This window comes from Chelonus insularis, unplaced genomic scaffold (assembly GCF_013357705.1).
Source record: "Chelonus insularis isolate UGA/USDA-ARS -01 unplaced genomic scaffold, ASM1335770v1 contig_397_pilon, whole genome shotgun sequence".
In the NCBI taxonomy this organism is placed as follows: Eukaryota; Metazoa; Arthropoda; class Insecta; order Hymenoptera; family Braconidae; genus Chelonus; species Chelonus insularis.
Window position 1 is genome coordinate 108296 of NW_023276552.1, and position 25062 is coordinate 133357.

A 25062-nucleotide genomic window follows, 5' to 3' on the forward strand; every position below is an offset into this window, starting at 1 on the left:
GATAACGTCACAATGTAATACGTTATTACTGACAATTTCCTACTATCGAGTAACTTGTTTAGTATACCTACACTTCAAGTCAACTTGGATTAAAAAATACTTCATTTCCCACTTTCTCATTATAAATAACAAATTAATGAATTAAAATAAATGAATTTATTTATCTAAATCCCACGTAATTATTATTATTATTCATTATTCAATCAACACACTAGTATTTATTATTTTTACAAAACTACACAAAGCAATTTAATAATTTTTTAATCTTTCTTTTTACTTTTAGATACGCTTGACTGACGTTAACAGAGTTCTGATAATTTTTCTTGCTATTAACAGGACTTATCTAACTGCTGCAACAGTTTAGTAATGGATTTAAGGTCTCTTATAGACTTCAGTCTTCAGCTGTTCTCACTTCTTAACGTGTCTCTTTTAAAATTTTATCATTCAAATAAGCACAAATTAAAAAAAATTTTAAATACTAAATGAAAAGTTTTGAATCATTCTCTTTGACATAATAATAAACCTAAAAAATTTTATGATAAAAATGATAATCGATTCAACGAAACAGAAGTTGTTGGCAACGTAAGTGACATTAAATTATCAACCTAACCTTCGTTAATCCTTTCGGATGTATTGATAAATTCCTTGGACTTTTAAAATGCTGAATTACATGAAACAATATGAATTATTGCATTAAGATGAACTAGATGTATGTCGCAGTGGAGATTACACTTGACGGTTGATCGAACTCGTCGAGTAGTCTCGGATATTATCGTGTACACACCCGACAACGACATCGAATTACTCTGGGCGTTATAATAAATGCGTTTATGAATCGACGCTTGGACGATAGACACTGCCAGTTGATCATAAAGAGTCACCGGATCATCATCACCACTATCACAATCATCATCAACAACAACATCAATAACACCAGCATGTTTTCATTGTATTTAATATTCAAGACAACCTTACTGTTTAGTTTCTTTGTGAAGATAACCCTTTGGAACTTTCAACCCTTACTTGGTGGTGCTTGTGAAAGTGCAACCTTATGAACGAAGTTTAAGAACCACGTGAATATTTTAAAATCATTGCAAGCACACGTATATTGAAGAATTTTTTATCTTAGCTTTTTTATTCAGTGTCACGTTTTTCTGGAAATTCTTCACAAGACATGCAAGCGGATTTAACGGGAAAGAAAGAAAGAGTTGACTGCTATTTTAGTTGGTGAACGACAAAGTCTTTGTCAGTTTGAAAGTCAGTAGTTGAAAGTTTTTTCGAGAATCATCAACTATTGATTCTTCTTCAAAATAAATGATTTTAAAAAGTTAGAAAGTGTCTGATGGATTATTTTGTTTTATTAATTGTGAACAAATGGATTGAAATCAAGAACAAGTTTTCCTGTAATTTAATAGTAAAATTAATATGATAAATTTAATATCATGTTACAATTTTCTTTCCACTGCCTGACCTTCTAGATCGATGTCAATCTTCATTCGAACGTATGATCGCGGATCGATTACTATACCAGTTACTCGTCTTTCATTATTATTGTGTTGAGTTGTCGCATTCTAATGTATGATACTCTGCATGATAATCAGCACCAACAATAATAATATCTGTAATAATGATCATCATAACAACTTGTCCAGGTGTCAATGGCCTTTAGTGAACCTTAAGGTTTTTGTATGCACCTGATGAATACTACTTTTGGCAAACAAGATCAACCATGACTCGCCCACTGACTTGAAGTGCTTTGAACCTCGCCTACAAACTCAAGATCCTGGGAACATTCTCAAGACTTAATGGACTGGCTCAGTCGGTGTGTCTGTGGCTCCAAGGAGTCAGGAAATTTTGAAAAAAATAAGAAGAAGAAGAAACGACGGAAAGATAAAGTTGGAGAGCTGAAAAAAAATGAAGATAAATATGTTATTAGTGATGATAAAGATGTTATTAATAATGAGAAGAAAAGTACTTTGTCATGCGTCAATGCATATCAGAATGATGAAGGTCTTCAGGTAATTACTAATGTTGAGAATAATGATCAAAAGCAAGTGTTTCAAGATACAACAAATCAAGTTGATCAACAAATTCAGTTTTCTGGACTGAATTATGGTGGAGCTTCTGAAGCTGATGTTAATCTTTCTGTGATTCATATCACTGAAAATGATGACTTAGAATTTTATGATTCACTTTCTGATACCACCCCTGAAGATAGCTTGAGGAAGAACAGTTTAAAAGAATGTAAAAGCAGTTATAGCTGTAATAAAAATAAGGATTTTGAATTTAACCAAGTTGTGGAAAATTGTGAGAAAGAAGAGGAGAAGAGTTTTAGAAGCTGGAGCTCTAAGATTGTAAAGTCTAGTAGTGAGAATAATAATTTTTATGCGAATTCAAAATCATGTAGTTTCTCAGTGCCAATATTTGATGATGATGATGATCGTTGCAAAAGGAAAAAAATCCAAAATAGGAAAGTTAAGTCGTTAATTCCTAAAGCATCACCTGAGAAACAAAGGCAGAATAATCAGAGTTATAATGACAGTTCTAATAGGAATAATAAAAATGGTATTGTTTATTTAATAATATCATTAATTAACATTATTAATCATTGCATTAATTTGAGTATAAGAATAATTCGAAACTACAATAGTTTTAATACAAATAATTGAAATCTTTTGTATGAAACTTCATATTTAGGGAACAGAATTCACATGCAAATGTCACATGTTTTATTAGTATAAAGTAATAAATAAAAAGCACTAGTGATTTGATACAATTGGAAGCAATAAAGCTGACGCAGAATCATTGTGTGTAACGTGGCCGTGCCCATGGAATAACCACTTGGCGGTTAATTCCGGTGGTACCCTCTCTAAAATTAGATTGTAATTTTGTACACGAAAGATACTAATAGCTATTCAGAGTAACAGTATTCTATGACTTCTCTTTTACCCCCATAATTTATTTTCTTTTTATCATATCCTCATCATGAAATAACTACTTTTATACCGGCATTATTCGTCATGAAATCCGTTAATATGTCAATCATTAGCGGTACATATATTTATCTATTTTTTGATAACACTGAATGCTCTCTTTTTTCACTTCCAGGTCGTGTCCATGGAGCAATTGTCTCCGGTGTCAACTGGGATCAGCGAAGCGTCACGGTAGAATGGTTCGAGAAAGGTGAAACCAAAGGAAAAGAGGTACAGAATTACTTAATTCATTTCCAAATCACTTTTTACTTTTACATATATTTTTTATTGACATAAAAATCATTGAGGAAGTGATTTGAAAGTAGAGAAATGATTTATAGCAATATTTTTTTTGATATTGTAGATTTATTAACAAGTCTATCTGAATAAATAGTTGACATTTTTTTTTATTCAATTGTAATTTTCAATTCTTTTAAAACCAAATCATCTCAAGTTAAAAAAAACATCTCTAAGGTTATTATTTCATTGTCTGGGCCAAGTTCTTTATCAAGATTAATGAGTTTTTATTTTCTAACTAATAACTCTATGAATAGCATGAATATAAATAGCAATGATTCTTCAAAGAATATAAAAAAGAAAAACAACTTACACAAAACATGGAATATTATTCAATTTTCTCCAATCTTAGGTCATGGTTATTGAGCTATTTTCACTATCCATTGCTTATGCAATGCCAAACCAGCAACCTGCGAAGCTATTGAGATCACTAGTCTATTTCCGACAAGCTAAGCAGTTTGTTGGAGATCTAAAATGACTTTGCGTTTAATGACTGCTCGATAAACACCAGTCTTTAATTTGTCCAAAAATTGTGAGAAAAATATCTTGATAAATAAATCAGTTTAATAAAATTTTATTATATAAATAAATCAAGTCAGTCTTTAAAGTTGAATAGTTAATTACTCAAGTTTAAATTATCATTAACGATGCCTCAAAGTTTGATCCCACGTAGAAAGGTTGGTTTCTCAATATATCCAAAGTTTGATAATGGAAATTTTTTTCTGTTGAATATAAAATGAATATTTACTGCTCTTTCAGATTTGTTATGATTAATTTGAGTTTTTTAAATTAAATTATAGGTGGAAATCGACGCCATCCTTGCATTAAATCCCGAGCTAACATCAAAAAGCATGCCTCCACCACCACAGATCAACATGTCAGTAACTAGATCAAGGGTAAGTTATTTTATTTACATTTTGTCCATGATATCACAACCCGCCTTACAGCAACATCTTGAAGACATCATGAAGATTGCTATCATTATTAATTAATTACGGTAATGACAGTTACTTCCCTTACAAAAAATGCTATTAAATGACATCTGTTCGTGACCATTTATGACTTGGACATTATTGATAAACAGTTAGGTCTGTAGTTGAATTTTATTGTAAGAGTAGGAAAATTTTTTTATGTTTAACATATTCCTAGAAAAATTTGCGCAGAAGCACAATTTTCTCATATACTTTATCGACTAGTATAATCGAAATTTGTTGACGCGTTGCTGGGACTACGCTGCTATTTCTCTAACCTATTCTCCAGAGTGTTATGAAATAATGCGCCGGTCCCTAGAGACAAGTGTTTCTTTCAAAATGTTTCAATATATGATAGTCTTTCAGGTATTGTAATTTATCTCGGTAAAAATTCTTCATAAAATCAGTATTGTTGTGCTTTCAATAATTAGCTGATCAATTTAGTGTTTTTCTAAATATTCAATTATTAAATTCACCAGTAGTGAATTATACATTAATTGAAAATGAGAACGTTCGTTTGATTGATCAAGAAAAATAGCAGAATGATCTCACAAGTCAAGATAGCTGAGCTTTTTATGTTTCTTATTAAATCATTTCTATCACTTGACCTGACTCATAACGACCTTTCGATCGCCGGCGATCATTTCATTCGATCCGTTTAACCATCTAAATCGAATCCCAAGGATGTAAAGTACATGATCACTCAACACAACTAATGTGGTAACGTCTTTTTGCTCCTCTATGGACGCTGCCCTGGAACACTTTGGACTCATAACATGGAACTCAACTGGAATGAAAAAAAAAAATATCAAACGTACTTCAACACTTGGATTATTTCAAAATATTCCTTCTTCTTTGTGTTGACAATCCTCTTCTTCTATTCATTAATTTGGTAATTTTCATTTTTGTTGATTTAATTTATGATATTCTTTTGAAATTAAATAAAAATGGGGTTTCATTTATTTCGTCATTTCCTTCTTGCCAATTATTTGTTATTCGTAAAAATAAACGTGGGATCCAAAATTCAAACGTCCCAGGATTCTTCTGATGAGGAGGATGATGCTGCTGATGATTTGGATAACCAAGAGGATGGCTCTCTTGGACGTCATGGTGGACACACCACGAGGAATGGACTCACTTCGGCAACACTTTCTGTACGAGTTACATCACGTATTTTGGTAACGCGCACTCCTTGCTGATTCCTCTTCATTTTTCCTTGATCTTCCATCACCTTCATCGTCATCAACACACTATCACATTTCCTGGATCATCTAGATCTTATATCTTTCTTCTCCTCACGATAATAATTTTACCTCATAATTAAAATTATTAGTAATTAAAGAATTTGTTTATTAACATGTAAAGTAAAGAGTATGTTAAATAAATTCATTAGAATACTGTGTAGATTATTGGAAATAGTTATTTATCTTTTTATCATGTAATATAACATAAGCACATGGACACAGGTTATATTTTTCACAACAACAAGGTGAAAGAAAATTCACATTTCCCTGGGGGAATGATCAAATCATGTAAGAAATGTGTAATGTTGTGTAAAGGATCGATATAATAATACTTGAAGCACATTAATTAATGAATTGTAAAAATTAGCCCAATTATTTGACATGTTCACGCTGTATAATACAAATGGCTTTTTAGGACATCATGATTTATTTTTATAATTTTTCTTTCACAATTCTCGTTTAATTTCTCCTTGGCTTCAATGCACACATGGTTAGAGTTTAGTGGTTATTCATTTGATTACTCAAAGTGATTTTTTTTCATTTTCAGCATGCTCCCAGGCAGTCTATCCCAGTTAAAGGTAAATTTTATTTTGTATTCATTCTTTTTAGATCTTTTAAATTTATTTCCTAAGTGAAGTTTTGTGTATTTTGGACAGGAAATAATAAAGGTAGATTTTTACTAGTCATTCACCTAAAGGGAAGATAATAAGTAATATCAGATAAAAAAGTGTAGATTGTCATTTTATGTAGAGAAAATATATTGTTTACTCAAAATAAGAATTTTTAAAAACAGTTGATTTTGTATACAAAAATTTTTTATTTGCGGAAACTTTCTTGATAACTTTTTTACACTATGATGGTGAATGATAGCGAAAATCAATGAAGTAGTTTTGAAACTAGGAAGTTAAAGCCTACAAAAATTACTTGTTTTATCAGAAAACTTATTTTTATAATTGCTTTTAGTTTAGTTCCTACAGAAAAAAAAACATTGCCGGTTGTAAATGAATTTTCGGACTTAATAATATTGTACGTCTTGTAGGCTAATCTAATTAGATCAAACGATAAGAAAATTTCTCAACGAATATTCAAACTATCCATGCTAGGTAGAATTAGCTCTTCATGACAAGGGTGAATTATTTCACTACGTTCTGGGGTCTATGACCAACATAGAGTAGCCTCGTAGTAGTTAAACATTGTGTGACTATCGATATTCGTCGCTATATGTATAACACTGTCAGGTGTCTAGGCTATAGCTAACGCACAAGGGCAAGGACCCCGCTTGGACAGTGCAGTTTGTACGCTAGCACGAGTTGGTTGTTCTTTTGGTCACATAATTTTTTAACACAATAGGCGGCTCTTTTAACTATCAATTAATCATTTACAAAAATTTATTCACTTGGAATAAGCTTCTATTTTTATTAAAAGAGAATATTTATCATTAAAAAAATTTTCTGAAAATGAAATTTATTCCGTGGGCTCATTTTTTTAAACGCAGAAATCAAATAGTCGATGAAAAAGCCGCTGTTATAGCTATCGAAGCTCCAACAATTGTAGAACAAGTTTATAAAGACCCAGGAAAATATAATAGTAGATTTTAACATTTTAATTGATTATAACAAATTTCAAGATGATAAATTTTAATTAACTAATATTTTTGATTCATTTTTAGCGAGTTCAAATAGACAACGAAATCAGCCAGGACGACCAACAAGCATATTACCACCATCAGTGACATCAGTAAATGGTCAGAATGAAACAATGACAGCTCTTACAAGCCGGCGTGAAGTCGAAAATATACCACCAACACCAACAATACCAGCATTTACAAACATTAGTACAACATCAACAAATAAAACGAAGCAAAATCAGTCCTCACAACCGCAGCAACAACAACCAATTCAACCCCCGACAACGGTAGAGAATGGAAGAGGTAGACGATCAAATGTTGTCAAGGAAGTTGAAAGACTTAAAAAAAATAGAGAGGAAAGGCGACAACGTCAAGCAGAACTGAAAGAAGAGAAAGAAGCTTTGATGAATATGGATCCTGGTAATCCTAATTGGGAATTTTTGGCGATGATTAGAGAATATCAAAATAGCATAGAATTTAGGCCTCTTCGAGAATCTGATGCTGTGGAAGATCATCAAATTACAGTCTGTGTGAGAAAGCGTCCATTGAACCGCAAAGAACAGAATAGGAAAGAAGTTGATGTTATAAGTGTACCAAGTAAAGATCAAATGATCGTTCATGAGCCAAAGCTCAAAGTTGATTTAACGAAATATTTGGAAAATCAACACTTTAGATTTGATTATGCTTTCGATGAGACGTGTAATAATGAGATTGTTTATAAATATACTGCTAAACCTCTGGTTCAGACTATTTTCGAGGGAGGAATGGCAACTTGTTTTGCTTATGGTCAGACAGGAAGTGGTAAAACACATACAATGGGTGGTGATTTTAATGGAAAAACTCAGGATTGTAAGAAGGGAATTTATGCTATGGCTGCTAAAGATGTTTTCAAGCTTCTTAAATCTGCTAAATATAGAGTATTGAATCTCGTCATATCTGCAAGCTTTTTTGAAATTTATTCTGGGAAAGTATTTGATTTGTTAGCTGACAAAGAAAAACTTCGAGTTTTAGAAGATGGCAAGCAACAAGTTCAGATTGTTGGATTGACGGAAAAAGTGGTTGAAAGTGTAGACGAAGTTTTAAAGTTAATTCAACATGGGAATAGCGCCAGAACTAGTGGGCAAACTAGTGCTAATACTAATTCTTCAAGATCACATGCAGTTTTTCAAATTATTGCACGAACGCCAGGTACTCATAAAGTTCACGGAAAATTTTCGCTTATTGATCTTGCTGGAAATGAAAGAGGTGCTGATACATCTTCTGCTAATAGACAAACCAGTAAGCATTTCTGAAAATATATTTTTTATTGTAAAGAAGAACATTTCAAATTAATTAAAAATTATTTTTTTATAGGAATGGAAGGAGCAGAGATAAATAAATCATTACTTGCCCTAAAAGAATGTATACGTGCTTTAGGACGAAAAGATCGAGGAACTCATCTACCATTCAGAGCTAGTAAACTTACTCAAGTACTCAGGGATAGCTTTATTGGTGAAAAATCAAAAACTTGTATGGTACGATTATCATTTATTCATAAAAAATGAAAAATATTTTGATAAAAGAATAATTATCAATTAATAGTAAAGTTAAATTTGTAGAATGAAAAATTAAATTATAATTGTTGTTTTCAGATTGCTATGATCAGTCCGGGAATGAGTTCTTGCGAACATTCTTTGAATACTCTAAGATACGCCGATCGAGTGAAGGAGTTGGCTGCAACAGATCCAACCGAATTAAGGGCATCGCCTACTGGTGAAGAACGTCTAGCTCAAATCGATGAACAGGCAAATGATAGCGTACTGTCTGATAGTGATTTAGCACAGCTTAGATCATTGAATGTCAGTAAAAATGCCTAATAACAATAGTAACCCGTTTTTTTACTCATAAAAAAATCGATTATCCAAGTAATGAGATATTTCTTCATAGGAGGGAGAACTTTCAGAAGATTTATATACTTTCCATGAGGCTGTAACAGCATTACAAACAATGGAAGAAGAAGTACTGGATACGCACAAACTCGTTATTGACAATACAAACAAATTCTTGAATGAAGCCCATCAAGTTTTTAGTGCAACCTATGAAGTAGACTACGATCAAGAAGGTGAGTTTTATTATTGTTATATTATTAGCTATTTGTATTTTAATAGTTGCCATAGTAGTAGTCAAATGACGAGCTGATTAAAAAAACTGAATGATTCCAATTGAATTCATTTATTTTCATTCTTCAATGATTCACTAGAAAATAAATAATGGTTTTATTCAGTTATACTCTTCAGTTCATCATAATTCATTTAATTTTTGATGCAATTATTATAACAAAGTAACGATTTATTATTATGTTATGATAAATATATAAGATTATCGTACGATTTGCTGTTATAATTAAGCAAAGTTCTAATTAAGTTCGGTAACCTTAGACTTTACAATTATTTTATTATAAATATAAAATTAAATGATACCAACGATATCAAGTGACATCTGAATCCACTTCTATCACTGTGCCTCGCGTTTCATGACAGATTTGCGTGCTAATCCTAAGGATAATTCACTCTGCACGTATAATGGTGACGAAGATGGCAAAGAATCATCAGATGCATCGTTTACGATTGAAGAAGAAATGGATTATGAAAATATTTACAATCCAAGAGCTCGATTATCCCAATATGTAAAGAAAATGTCGCCTTGGAAATATGAACGTAGAGCCAGCTCTAGTTCTAGTAATAATAGTAATCGAGGAATCAAAAATCACACACCAAAGTTAAAAAAAACTGGATCATTTATTTGTGTGAGTGCTAAAAAAATGGTAACTGATAGAAATGGTTTATCCAGATTATCAACAGTTCAGAAAAGAACTAGTAGAGGAAAGTGGGCAAGTACTGCAAGAAAAAGTTGCTCCAAGTATAGCTGGACTGGCAGAGTCATCGACAATCGAGCTAAGAAATCAATATTTAAAAGTTCTTTAGTACTTCAAAATGAATCGGAATCTGGACGTGGATCAATTACTAGAACTCCAAGTCCTGTTAATGTTGATTTGTATTATGGGAAAAATTCGGAAATTCAAGCTAAAGTTTTTGGCTTGACATCAGAGTCTTCCGCTAAAACTTATTCTGTGTCTTCTTGTGATGATAGTGAATCCAATGTTCTCAATGTCAGCTATCGTATTGAAAATAATGATTGTGATTCTGTTGTACCATTCCAATTTAACGAAGATTCCAAGAGCGATACTACATTACGTTATAGATATTCTAGTTGTTTAAATGATCAGAGTTGGATTAATTCTAATTCTAATTCTGATGCTAATTTACTTGAAAATGCATTTTGGAATAATGATAAGTCTTCCCGTTATTATTTTGAAAATAGTCATGCTATATGTGATAAATCTAATAATGATACTGTTATTGAAATAAAATCCTTTCGACATAAATTCATTAATTTGAGTTTAATAGTATTAAAGAATTTCATTTTGTTTGCTATCTTTCCAACTGTTTATATTTCGATCTTTCTTTACATTTATAATTACCAGAATTAAGCATGTAAAGCATTCATTTATGTTAATGAAATTTTTTTACATTTATTGATTGTTTATTAAATAATGAAATTGTTTTTTTTTAAATGGCGTGTATAAATTCTATCATTGTTTTTTTACTAAGTACATTAGCATGAGATGAAAGCATTTGTTGATTCATGAAAATTACTAATCATTATATAAGATTATTGGCCAATTTTTACTGTAATCAATTGATAAAAAAATTTTTGAAATTGTGTTCTTTTATAGTACAATTAAATTCTAACAAAGTTGATTTCGACTCTTTTTTTTTTATTTTTAAAAATTTAATGTAACGCCAGTAAACCTTCGCAGATTTGAGACGGAAAAGAACTAAGTTTGAATCGTCCTACCTGATGAAGAAGTTTTCATTGTCTAGGCGTCTGATTGAGCGAATACAATTTTCGGATGGTACGATATGATCTTTTTTTTTTCAACCATCAAAATTTTAAATAATTAGAAAATTTATATGCTTACTAATCACGGCCAAATTAATTCATTTTTTCATTCATTGGTCATATAGAACTCTTCAAACTTAATATCTATATTGGATACAGCTTTATTTATTTTATAAAAATATTAGATTTAAATCAACCGTAACTTGACTTTATTCTTTTTCGCATCTCAATCAGTGAACAAGGTCTGGTGCATTGTTGTTGAATATCAACGACAAAATATTGTTATTAAACTGCTAGTCCATTACTTCACTCGATAAACTACCTCATGCTTTTTCATGTCTATAAAAATATCAATTTTATTGTTCATAATTATTAAAATAATCATTCAATTAATTGATGTTATTTCTAACAATAATTATTGTGAAATCTTAACTAACATTGTTATTAATCAATTTAAAGATGTATCATTTTAATCAACATGGTCCAGAGTTGCTAATCAATTTAATCATCTAACTTATATAAAATTTAATGTGCGAAACCAATTCTTCTGAAACGTATTCAACAATTTACTTGAAAGATTGTTTTTTATTAAAAATAAATAATGCTATTTAGCATAATATTATTTTAAAATATAAAACTTATATAATTCTTGTTGTTTTTTTTTCACTTTAATAATTTAAGAATCATAAATCAGTGGTTTTCACTTTTCATAATGGAGTTATCTGCTTTATAATGGATTAACGCGTCTTAGGTTTACGGGAATAAATATTATGTGTTTCAGCGTACGCCAAAAAATGGGAAGAATTGCTGTTGCAACAACGAGACACTATCACTGAAGCATTGGACCAAGTCAGCCAGTTTCGTGTTAAACTCATGCAAGAGGAACAGATGAGCCAGCAGATAACACGCTTAGTTAATCCACGGTACAACTAATAAGGAATCAACAAAAATAAATTTCAAAAAAGAACAAAAACAAGATGGAAAAATATATATTAATGTTACTGTTATTATTTCTGTAACACTAAAAAAAAAAAAATTCGTATTATTTTATCGTACTGACGACATAATGTTATCAGATGTGTATTCTAAAGTTTTTTTATTTTATTTACTACTATCAGATATTCGCTGGCACTCGAAAATAATAATATATCAAATTTATGTATGATCAAAATGTAAGTAATTAGTAGAAAAATAATGAAGAAAAATTTTTGCACAACTTTTACCTAATCCGTTTGATCGAGATTATCGACCAGACATGATTAGTAGATTCTTTTCGATAATGATTAGTAGTTAGTGTGATCTTGTGAACTTTAGAACACTCTGAAGCAATAACTCGTCGATAAATAAACCATTTGTATTTTTAAATTAATTTTTAACGATAATACCATACAGAAGAAAATTTTCATTCTAATAACTTTAAATAATTTTTCTCATTTGCTCATTGGTTTGTATTCAATCAGCAATTGATATTATTACTTTTAAATTTATAATCTCGCGTACTTTTTTTATTTTCTGATATAATAAATAAATAATGCATAGTTAATTCATGCGAAAAAACGGCCTGACTAATAATGTCATCATAATCTTATTATTATTTATGATTTGTTTTTGTAACACTCTTTGATGTTTAGAGCCCACCCATTTCTTTATACTAAATTCTTCTCACTTATTCCATCATCCTCAACACCATTTCCTTCCCATTCTTCTTATCATGGTCACCGAGAAGGCCAACCTTTTCATATCTATGCTTCGAATTTGCTAAAAGATCAGGAAACCCGGAGAACTGATCTTGGTGTTAAAGGCCTACGCCTGTGCAACTCTTGATCAGTGGTAATAGCCTTGCACCGAGTTCATATTTAAATATGGAATTGGACCAGATTCTATGGCTATACGAAGTCATCACCACTGATCAATTATCATGATATTTTGTTATTTATTAATGATCATTAGACATATACAAAATTTATCAATATATCTTGATGTATTTTTCGGAAACTTCATTTTACCATAAACGATTCGCGAGAAATATTTATCAAACTATAAGAGAAAGATTAAACTATGTAAAAGAAAAATTAAAGTGTTATCACAGCTTTTATGAATGTAACTTTATCGGAATGAGTGAGTGCATGATGATAGTTATATAGACAAAAAAATAAAAGAAGAAATAAATAATTTTTTTTACTATGTAGGGTATCGGGGCAGCTATTTATTAATAATTTTTATAATTTTAATGCAAATTTTTGTGGTTATAAATCACAATACTATCGTTGATACTATTTTATATTTTTTTTATTATTAATTGATGTGTACCCGATCCCTCATTGAGTTTATCATTAATGCGTAATAGCTTTTGTGTTGCATAAAAAATAATAAAACCAAATAACGACTGAATTTAAAAGTGTTAACATTTTAGACTTTACAGTGAGACACATCATCATATCGAGTATTCTTTAATTAAGTTTAAATAAATTTATTTTTCACTTTGTCTTTCATTCTCTATTTTTACATAAATGAAGCATGTAACTAAAAAAATATTAAGCTCTTGAAACTTGTCTTATTTCTTTATCCTACAATCGTTTCGTCTTCCATCATCAATATATTTTATATACATGATTTAAATACACCATAATACTAAGAACATCAATTATGGTAAAAAATTTCATTTATTTAATGAAGTGAGTCAATTAAGATAAAAATAAATTTATAAATATTGTATACTTGTCCAGCAAGTCATTATAAATAATGCTTTTACACAATTTATCATAATATTATTAAATATTAAAGCTTTGCTATTTCGATCAAAACTTTTTTTTGATTACACAGTCTAATTTAATCATCCAAAAATTCACCACTGCCATCATCATCAAGTGCTATAGTCCTATGTCGATCTTTCATCAAAGATTCTTGACTAAGAGCTGGAACTTCTTTTGAAAATTCACTTGTAGCCCATAGAAAAAGATCAAGAGTTTGTTCTGTACACTCAGCAATGAACCTAACAAAAGGTCTTACATCTCCACTATTTGCTATTTGTAAATACTCGTAATACTTGTGTCGGTATTGTTTATGAATAATTACAGGTGGGTATCCAGCTTGCATCAAAATAGCATTCATTAATAACCTTGAGGTCCTTCCGTTTCCATCTGAGAATGGATGAATATGTACTAATTTATAATGAGCTAATGCAGCATATCTGAAATGAAGTTTGATATTTATTAATATTAGATAAAAATTTGTTTAATAGGTTAGTTGCAGGTAAAATATGAGTTAAAACTATATAACAAAAAAAAATTTAAAAGATTACTAACTTGATAGGATGCATTCTAATTGCATGTTCACTGTTAAGCCATACAGCGAACTCTGCCATTAAATAATGAATATCTCCTGGACCAGGAGGGATATGTCCACCAACGTATACTTGTGTTCTACGGAAATTTCCACCCTCAATTGGATCTACATGACCCAATACACGTCTGTGAATTTCTAATATGTCTTTAATAGTAATAGAACCAACTCTATTAACTAACGTAGCATTAATATACTTCATAGCCGCATCTAGACCCAGGATTTCATTATGTTCATCAATACTTTTTCCAGCTACAGCAGTTCTAGTTTCTACAATAGCTCGAGTTTGTGCGAGATTCATCGTATTGCCTTCAATGCCCACAGTGTGATAGATATGTTGAAAGTAAGCTTCTTTTTTTGCTCGAATTAGAGCTGCATTATTTTCAGGAATTGTCGATAACGCATCTCTTTTTTCATCAATTCTACGTAACATTCTTTTATCTAATTCTTCAACAACCCTTGCTGTTCTTTGGCTGTTAATTAATGCCCCTTCATGATTCGGTTCATAAGTTAAAGCTTTCACATAAAATTCATTTGCACGAATGATGTCATTTTGGTTTTGCTCCAAAAATTCTCCATAGTGATTTAAAACATCAGGATGATGAGGTGCTAATGCAACTGCATGCTGGAATAATTTTACAGCTTTTCGACGTTTTCCTGACAGTTTCATCTCTAAAGCTAATTGTAATGATGCAATCGCCTCAGATATAGACGCTACATCTTCAAATTCTTGCAACTGCTGTGCTTCATGTGTTTTGGTTGGAAGGCTTAATGTACTATCATCGTAAACATGTAAAAAATTACTGGAAGGAAGAGGAATAAATACTCGGCGCATTTCCGCCCCTAAAAAATATAATATTGCATTTAAATTGATGTTAAAAAATAGTTACATTAGATAAATAAAGAAAATAAATGTAAATACCAGGAAATTCATCATAGCTGTGGTAGAAATATGATGATAGTACTGTACTTAGAACAGCAACAACCACACCAGAAATAAAAATTAAAAAAAGACCAATTTTTCTCATTTCTACTGTTTTAGGTGGACCTTTTTCATGATTTATGGATGAAAGTTTTTTGATGAATACCATGTAAGAATCAATGATCCATTTTGGTAACATCTTGAAACAGACAACTTTGATGTTGACACAATAAATACAATATAGTTGGCTGATCGCATCCTTACAATAGGCAACTTCACAATAACACAGCTAATAAAAAGCTCCAATACTGATGTAACTGGTATTGAAAACAATCACACTGTTATTAATTTCTACTAGTCTGTACCATTAGAATGATGTGGGATACTGTCATTGGATAAAGATAAGATATTAAATTTCGTTCAGATGTGTTTGAATCATTTTAACAAGCAAATTAGCTATAAAGGTTAACATAACACTTTTATATAAATAATTAAAACCTTTTCTATTTTAATTTGATTATGAAAATAAACTTCAAGTTCAAATGATCAAGAAATTGTGAACTAGCAAAAATATACACTAAATAATTTAATTTGACTAAAAAATGGCTTTGAACATTTTCTCTAAGAAAAACAATTTATCTAGAGTCCCTAGAAAGCATAGAGTAAATACAGAATTCTGAAGTAGTGACATCATCGGAACTTACGATAAAATTACAAGCAAAGAAACGACAACTAGCGCTCTCTCGTGAATATTTATATAGCGGGAAAAATGGTTGATGTCGAAAGTATTCAAACTCTTTACTTACAAACTCAATATTTTTTGTTTCTAAAAAACAAATCTTTTAAAAATACTAATAATTAAAAATTGTTTTTCATAAAATTTTCAAAGAAATTGATTTTTTTCAAGAAAAAAATGAAATTTAACAACTAAAAGCTTCGTGTTTAATTCTTTACATTTACCATACGTTGATGTGATCATGATAATCGGTATGGTAGAACATGAATATGGACGCCATCTAGCTTTATCAAACTACTCAGGTCGATTTTGTTACATATTCTATGGTTGAGTAACCTCTTCGCATCCTCTAACCTTTTCAGTGGATTCTCCGGCATTTTGTCGCGTCAAAAACAATCATCGTTCCGAATCCAAAGTTATAAAATAGCTACAACAACACAAATGTTCTCAAACTAGACTTAGTTATTGTTTTTTAAGAAAAAAACAAAAGATATTTATAATTTCCATACATAGTGACTAGTCAGTATGAAATAATCGTATCCAAAAAAACAGATAGTGTTATTTTTCATTGCTTGGCAGCGATATGTTTACGTGTTCTTGTTGTAAGAGTAAAACTTCATTCAGTAACTTACAATTTAATCATCTATGAGATAAAATTAAGCATAAACAAATAATATATACATTACGAGTATATAGATTATTAAAAATTTAAAACAATGGAAGCGGCAAGTGAGCAATCAAATGTTCCACCCCAAGAAATGCCACCAATGAATAACGAGCAAGAACATCCAGAAGAGCCGATGGAGGAAAGTGAGGAATATGGCTATGAAGGTGATGAATATCGACATTATATGCATCGAGGGAGAGGTGGCTTCAGGTAAATATCAATTAATTTAATATTTTTTTAATAATGGTTTTAACTACCAAAAATTTATTAATTTCATGATTCAATCATTTGTTTAGTCCTCACGATAGGGGGTATGACTATGGAATGAGAGGAGGAGGAGGAATACCAAGATTTAGAGGACGAGGTTTTGGACCAAGAGGACCTATGTATAGAGGTACTAATAATGGATATCCATATGAAGGACCACCGCGTCCCAATTGTCCGCCAGGACCTCAGGGACCAAGATATAGGGGCCCCCCACCATTTGATCCGAGCTGGGGACCCATGGGACCACCTAATATGATGGGGCCGCCTAATTTAATGGGGCCTCCGGGAATGGTAATGTTTATTTTATGAAGCTCATTAGTCAGCTTAAATATTTAAAGAAATTAGACTTTTAGCTTATTCATTATTGGTTGAGTTATAAAAAATAATGTGTATTTAATTACAGCCACCGCCGCATATGATGAATGGCCCTGTTGGATCAGGAAATCCTTACGGACCACCTGGAATGGGCCCACCAAACATGAATAGCGTGAGTGTTCGAATGTATAAAAAATTAATTTATTGAATAAAAATAATTTTTGATAAAATCATTAATTATTGTTATTTAATAGATTCCAGGTCAGCAACAGCCACAACAATCTCAGCAGCAAAACAACATTCCAGGACTGGATCTTAATGGCGAGGTATGGGTGGAAACTAAGACATCGGATGGCAAGTCTTATTTTTACAATATTCGATCTAGAGAAACTACATGGACTAAACCGGAGGGACCAAATGTCCGAGTTATGGGTCAAGATCAGGTACATTAATTTTATTCTTATTTTTTAGTTCAATGAATAGAAAAAAATCTTGGTTAAAAGTTTCTCTCAAGAAGGTTCTTAACCTTATTCTGAAAAAAAAACTCTTTTAAAATCACGTATTCAAATTCTAGTTGGAGCAACTAGTTCATAGTGCAGCAAAACAACCAGTACGAGAGACAGGATCTGCAGTATCACCTAATCAACAGCCGTCTCAACAACCTCAACAACAACAACAACAACAATCGCCGATGGCCGAAAATCGAGTTCCTCAAGCTATTGAACAATCACCAAATGCGGAAGTAATGAATCAAACCAATACTGCGCCACCAGGAACAGGTCCTCCACCGATGCTGACTGAAGCTCAAGAAATGAACCCTCCACAACCAACTCCAGAAGTCGCACAAGCGAATGGTAAAATAAATTAAATTAGATAGAAAAAAAAAGTTTTCTATCAAATTATTGAAATAGAACGAATAATCGATTAATTATCTATAGGAACAGCATCCACTGTTGTCAATACAGCCCCAGTAAATTCTGCAACGCCAGCAGTAACAACAAACATGCTTCAACCGCCTCCTAACATGGTTCCAATGCAGCACCGAATGCCAAATCAATATGGGGGGCCTATGACTACACCTTTCAACGCCGCACCTTTTGGAATGCCACCACCAGGATTTCAACCTTTCGGTGGATATGGTCCTCCACAGACTGGATGGGGTAACTTTAGTTTTTATATTAAATTATCCTCGATTCACTCTATTGAAGGATGCACTCGTGTGTAAAGAGATTCATTAGTTTCAAACGCTTTCAGCTTTAAATAATTTATCAAATAATGTACCTTTGTTTATATACATATTAATATAAAATTTTTTTTTATGAAGCCTTAAATTAAAATGACTAAATAATATTAAGTAAATTTAATAATAACTAATTACCACTTTGTCATTAGGCATGCCTCAAATGCCTCATGGTGTAATGACTCCACAAACTCCAGCAGAAGATCCAGCAATTTTAGCTCAATTAGATTCTGAACTTGTAGCAGCAGCGATGGTCTGGTCTGAGCATCGCGCACCTGATGGGAGATTATATTATTACAATAGCAAAGCGGGTGAATCAGTTTGGGAAAAGCCACAGGCACTGAAAGATTTTGAATCAGCAAAAATTGCAGTCAGACAAAAAACGGAAGAGGCGGCAATGACAACAGCAAATGCAGCTATTACAGCAGATGTAAAGCAGGAGAAACCATCAGAGGGTGTGAATGATACCAAAGAAAGCGTGAAGGAGTCAGAAGCAGCAAAGAAGAAGGAGGATACACCAAAAGAAGCAACAAAACCACAGGACAAATCAAGGCCGATTTCAAGCACCCCAGTTCCTGGTACTCCATGGTGTGTAGTCTGGACAGGAGATGGTCGAGTATTTTTTTACAATCCTTCATCAAGAATTTCTGTATGGGAAAGACCAGATGATCTTCTTGGTCGACAGGATGTTGATAAGATGATTTCAACCATGCCTGAAACTGCAGTGAGCCAGAAGAGCGTCAAACAATCGGAATCGAGTGAAAGTAGCGATGATGATCAGCCAACTCCAGCTAAAAAAGCTAAACAAGAAGAACCTGAGGGTATTTATCTTTCTTGATCCAATTTGATTATATGGTGTTAATAATAAATATCTTTGATGGTGTGAAATTTTTTTAGTTACAGCTACGAAAGAGGAGGAAGAGAAAGAGAGCAAAAAGACGATCGATATTGGTAAAGAGGCCGCAATTGAAGCCGAAGTTCGTGCTGCACGAGAACGAGCAATTGTACCACTCGAGACGAGGATAAAATCATTTAAAGAAATGCTTGCCGAGAAAGATGTGAGTTTTTCAAATTTTTTAAATCAATATAAATAGTTGGAAAAATTCCTTATCTTTCAACTACTTTTGAAATTAGGTTTCCGCCTTTAGCACTTGGGAAAAAGAACTCCATAAAATCGTATTTGATCCACGTTATCTTCTGCTGACGTCTAAGGAAAGGAAGCAGGTTTTTGAAAAATACGTGAAGGAAAGGGCTGAAGAGGAACGCAGGGAAAAAAGGAATAAAATGAAAGAGCGAAAGGAACAGTTTCAAAAGCTTTTGGAGGAAGCTAATCTCCATGGAAAGTTAGTAATTAATTGATTTCTTTTTTTTTAACTTTAGTTTTAATGAAATTTATTAAACATACCATTTAAAAATTGGTAGGTTTTCAATTTATTTATATTTATGTTCTATAAATAGTTCTAGTGTCAATAATATGATAACTATAATTAATTGTCTATCATGAATTGTAAGATATTATTGAACTACAACATAATTCTAGTAATTTATTAAAGCTGTCATGGACAAGTTCACAAATTGATTATGGTTTCGGTATAGGTTTATTTTATCAATAGTCTGTGATTTACTTGAAGTTATTTATAAACGTCAATGAATGGAAATAATTCTTTTTATTTGAAATACAATCTCTATAAAACGATATTGTTAATTCTTTCAGATCATCGTTCAGTGACTTTGCACAAAAACACGGTCGTGATGAGCGTTTTAAAAATGTTGAAAAGATGCGCGAGAGGGAAAGTCTTTTTAATGAATACCTGCTGGAAGTGCGAAAGCGAGAAAAAGAGGAAAAAACAGCCAAACGCGAACAGGTATGAAGAATTGTATATATGTATGTGAATGTTTTTTTACAAATTTTTTTTCTTTACGTTGATTTATCTATACTTTTTCATAATTTTTAAAAAACTTTTTTTGTTGAAGAATAATTTTTCTGCTATTGAATCGAAGTTCCATTTAACACTGGAACTTATATCAAAGATTTATTAAATAGACAAGTAACGTAATTTATAATTAGTTGTAAATTAAATGAAAGTAAATTAAGATTATATTGAGTCTTTGCCAATCTCATTGTTATATTTCCATTTAAATTTTGATAATTAAAATGAAAAATACAAATCATTAATTTATTAATTACGAAAATGTATAAATCGTGCAAGGACTCAATGAACTTTAATCATTCTTGTTTTCAGCAATAATAATATTTATTATTTCAGGTATAATAGGTATGTTATTATTTTGTTTAACTTGTAAGCTAATGTTACTGGAAATTTTAATAATAACATTTAATAATACTTAATAATAATAAATGAATGAATGAATTAACAAATTAATTAGTTGAATTAATAGCCGAAGAGGATTGAATATTTATTTAGGAAGATAATAATTATTTTTCTAATGATATATTCTCTTCCAATAAATACATTTTTAAATAAAAGCAAATTGAATTAAAGTAATTACACAATTATAGTTACTTGAAAATTTGATAATATCAACGTTTAAGTTGGAAGAGTTTGAAAATGTGTATAAAAAAAAATCAAAAAAAAAAAAATCATGAAAATCAATTGTTAGTATGTGACTTATGTGTTCTGAACTCTCCACTTCAGTCAGGAGGCAGGCAGGACAGGTTCCGTATGTGGAGTGGCTTGGTTCTGAAGCTGCTTGGTGGCATATGGGATGATGTCATCTACCATCCCCACCTACACTTCGTGGCACAGTTGGCACACCCTCGCGCGCTGCATTCTTAACTCCAAAGCAGAGTCATGAGAATGAACCAACTCGGTATTTGTATATTACTCGTAATCCTCGTTACTTCAAAAAAAAAAGTAAATAAAGTAAAAAAAAGCATAAATGTAAAGCCAAAATAAGATATTGAATAAAATTTCCCCATTGACTATTATAGAAAGACAAGCGATCAAATTAGTTATCAGGCAATAACAGCAATTGGGGGAAAAATTAATGAGGTAGCGAGTTATCAAAAATTGTAATAAATTCATTTTTTATTTAATTTAATAGGCTTGATATATACAAACTACTATTATGAGATCGCCATTGTCTATTTGTTTTGAGAAGAGCAATGTCGATTTTTGTTCTTAGGATTTAAAGATACTTTATTATATGAAAAAGAATAATTGTAATGTTTTGATTAGTTTACATGAATTTTCTTATGTTTTTTATGAGTTTGTCTATCAATTGTGTCAAGATCGCGCCTTCGTACGTTTTTACAACCATGACAAGACTGCGGTTATCTCTAATAATTTATTTATTCTTTTCAGGAAGACCCTGGGCTGTTAGATAAATTATTCAAAATATATTATAAATACAGAATCTTTACTAATGCCGCGTTGTAATATATATAATTATCTTTTATTAAAAAAAAAAAGAAGATTATTTATCATTATTTTTTTTAGAAAAAATTAGTAAAGGTTTTGTTACCTAAAATAATCATTTTTTTTCAGGAAGCAATCATATAATTTTTTTTTCAGCTTAGTTGTGAAGAAAATTACATTAAGAGTCAATTTCCAATAAACAAAAATCACTTTTGTTCATTAAATTATTTTCAAAAGTTACTAAAAAATAATTTAATAATTTTTTAATCCATAAAATATGATCAAAAGTGTTTAAATGTTAATTGGAGATAGAAAGATTAAGTGTGCATGTGCAGGATAATATCAGAAATAAAATAAATTAAAAAATGAAATTGCAGTGAATTGATTAAAATTAAGTTTAATGAAAAAAAAAAGTTAAAATTCACCAAAAAAGTCTTAACGTTATTCTAAAATGCACGCGTTTCAGGTGAAAAAGGATTTCATGTCGATGCTGCGGGAGCACAAAGATATCGACAGGCATTCGCATTGGAGTGATTGCAAGAAAAAATTGGAGTCTGATTGGAGATACCGTGCAGTGGATTCAGCAAATACACGTGAGGATTGGTTCAGGGACTATGTAAGGCTGTTGAAGGAAGAACGTAAGAAAGACAAGGAGAGAGACAAGGATAAGGACAAAGATCATCGCCATAGGGATAAAGATCATCACAAGTCAGACAAGAAGGACAAGGATCGTAAGGATGATAAATATAAGGATAAATCAAAGGATAAAGATAAAGATAAGGACAAGGAAAGTTCAAAGGACAAAAAACGACGTAGTGACAATTCTACTGAAGAGAATGGAAAAGATAAAAAGGAATTAGAAAAAGAAAGTGGAGAAATTGAAGAACATGATGAAAAATCTAAAAAAGATAATGATGTAAGATTTTATTTATTTATTTATTTATTTCTTTATTTATTCATTGAACAGAAAAAAATTCTATCTTTTAAATGTCTTGTTTGAGCGTTGACTGGGCATTTTATTCAATTGATAGTTAACTATCATATTTATCTTGTCTATTATTAAACAGAAATACGAGAATGACGAGCATTCAGACTCGGAGGAGGATCGTGAGAAGCAAAAGCGCGAACGTGAGAGAAGAGCTGAGGCAAGTCTTCGAGAAAGAGAACGAGAAGTTCAGCGAACATTGGCGACTCATTTACGTGATCGAGATAAAGAAAGACAGCATCACAGACACACTGAAGCTGTCCAGCACTTTAGTGCACTTCTCGCTGACTTGGTAATTTATATTGAGTTGTAATGATTATTGTTAACTATAAAAATATTCATCATGACCATAAATCATTCCCACACTCGATCAGAGTCATTTATTTTCAAATACTGTCTGCTATTAATAGAAGCTAATTATTGATAACGATTTTACAGGTAAGAAATAGTGATCTAGCTTGGCGAGAGGCTAAACGTCAGTTAAGGAAAGATCACCGATGGGAACTTGCTGATAGTTTGGATCGAGAAGAAAAGGAGCGATTATTCAACGAACATATAGAGCAACTTGGTCGTAAGAAGCGGGATAAGTTCCGGGAGCTCTTGGACGAAGTTGGAGCATCGACCGAGCTCACGGCCTCCTGGAAGGATATAAAAAAACTACTTAAAGATGATCCAAGATATACTAAATTCTCGTCTAGCGACAGAGTAATTAAAACTTTCAACACATTTTACTTTACATAAGCATTTAGCATTTTTCTACTAAATATTTTTTCTTGAGAATTTTGCTTACAACAAACTTATCTTTCTATTTCACTATATACTTGGGGAATCAGGAAACACTTATATATGGTTTTTTATTGCAGAAATGTGAAAAAGAGTTCAAGGAATATATTAAAGACAAATTAGTAGCAGCAAAAGCAGACTTTAGAGAACTTCTACAAGAAACTAAATTGATCACTGATAAAACATATAAAAAAGTTCAAGAAAACAGTGCGTGTTTAACGGAAATAGAAGATATCTTGAGGAAAGATAGAAGATTCTTGGTCTTGGAAGCTGCGGCTTCTGAACGCACACGGTTATTAATGGGTTACCTTGAAGAATTAGCACGCAGAGGTCCACCTCCACCACCTACTGCTTCAGAACCTTCACGCAGACCAACGACCAAGTAAGTTAATTGAGAGATAAATCAGTAGACAGATAAGACATTAGAATCTATTTGTAAACGATTATGTAATTAATTTGTTTATTATGTTTTCTAGTTAAAGAGGTGTTAATCTCGACCACATATTACTTCCAGTATCGGAATAAAGTTTATAGATGAAATTTGAATAAGAAAAAAAACCAATTTACAAGAAAATGATCAATTGTCATATGTAATTTAAGGACTCAATAAAAAATATTGTGACGCCTTGATTTTTTGGTAGATAGAAAAATTATTCTTTTTTACTTTCATGTAATTTTGCTCGTATTCACTTCTTTATTTTAGGAGTAAAGTAAAAGCGAGACTTGACTAGTTGAAAGCCTTGAAAGTAATTTTTTTTCCACCCTTACAAGGTTCCGCAAATTTTACGACTTATCCTGACAAACAGCCAGAACCAAACTGGATCCGGGAGGAGAGCAATGCTAATAAAATGAATAAGATAGTGTTCAAGTATCGATAAACAAATTTTTAACTATTATTCTGAAAATTTAAGAGCTATAAATTAATCAAAACGTTACATTAATATTTATTGAACATAACTCTAGTGAAAAATTGAGTTTTAAAAAAGATTTATTATTAACAATAATAACGATAATACAAATGATATAAATGTAGATGATTTCTAAGAATCATTTTGCTAAGCTTTTTTAATAAATTTAATAATGGATGAGAAACTTAGTTGATAAATAAATTTTGGTTGATAAAATTAGTTAATTATTTCTTCATACCTTTATTTTATAAATAAGAAAGTTAGTGATAAATATAAGTAATACAAATAAGTTTAAACGAAAGAATGTTTTATATTGATGTTTTATGCAACTTTATGTTGAATTTCATTGAAAATTATAGTTTAACAGATTTATATAAATTAATAAATAAGAGAAGAAATGTAATTGAAGCTTGTGAGAAGAATAGGGAAATTAGTATTATAATATCTATGAAAAGTGAATGTTA

General features: G+C 31.1%; 3 protein-coding genes across 5 annotated transcripts; 2 read left to right on the top strand and 1 right to left on the bottom strand.

The window, feature by feature from the left end:
* The first annotated feature begins 340 nt into the window (after window positions 1-340).
* On the top strand, window positions 341-13444 carry LOC118067864 (kinesin-like protein KIF2A). 2 transcript variants are annotated; one of them, XM_035084846.1, is made up of 11 exons: window positions 341-2565; window positions 3109-3203; window positions 4070-4165; window positions 5278-5394; window positions 6032-6062; window positions 7154-8389; window positions 8465-8625; window positions 8743-8949; window positions 9038-9212; window positions 10971-11066; window positions 11835-13444. In XM_035084846.1, exons 1-11 carry the CDS (start codon window positions 1806-1808, stop codon window positions 11984-11986), a joined length of 3126 nt encoding a protein of 1041 aa, XP_034940737.1. In that variant the 5' UTR covers window positions 341-1805; the 3' UTR covers window positions 11987-13444. The 2 variants fall into 2 exon arrangements, with proteins under 2 accessions (XP_034940737.1, XP_034940738.1); XM_035084847.1 differs by lacking the exon at window positions 10971-11066 and having other exon boundaries at window positions 346-2565.
* Fic (FIC domain protein adenylyltransferase) lies at window positions 13253-15932 on the bottom strand. Its single transcript, XM_035084848.1, has 3 exons — window positions 15318-15932; window positions 14359-15238; window positions 13253-14243 (listed from the first exon to the last, which is right to left on the bottom strand). Exons 1-3 carry the CDS (start codon window positions 15514-15516, stop codon window positions 13883-13885), a joined length of 1440 nt encoding a protein of 479 aa, XP_034940739.1. The 5' UTR covers window positions 15517-15932; the 3' UTR covers window positions 13253-13882.
* Window positions 15933-16390: 458 nt separating this feature from the next.
* Window positions 16391-24334, top strand: LOC118067723 (transcription elongation regulator 1). Of its 2 annotated transcripts, none has more exons than XM_035084625.1 (15): window positions 16391-16655; window positions 16750-16930; window positions 17017-17278; window positions 17391-17474; window positions 17557-17745; window positions 17877-18156; window positions 18241-18462; window positions 18695-19363; window positions 19440-19600; window positions 19677-19885; window positions 20257-20407; window positions 22389-22838; window positions 22990-23199; window positions 23346-23612; window positions 23771-24076. In XM_035084625.1, the coding sequence occupies exons 2-15, from the start codon at window positions 16770-16772 to the stop codon at window positions 24074-24076; spliced, it is 3621 nt and encodes a 1206-aa protein (XP_034940516.1). In that variant the 5' UTR covers window positions 16391-16655; window positions 16750-16769. The 2 variants fall into 2 exon arrangements, with proteins under 2 accessions (XP_034940516.1, XP_034940515.1); XM_035084624.1 differs by lacking the exon at window positions 16391-16655 and adding an exon at window positions 24167-24334 and having other exon boundaries at window positions 16770-16930; window positions 23771-24072.
* Window positions 24335-25062: the final 728 nt, after the last annotated feature.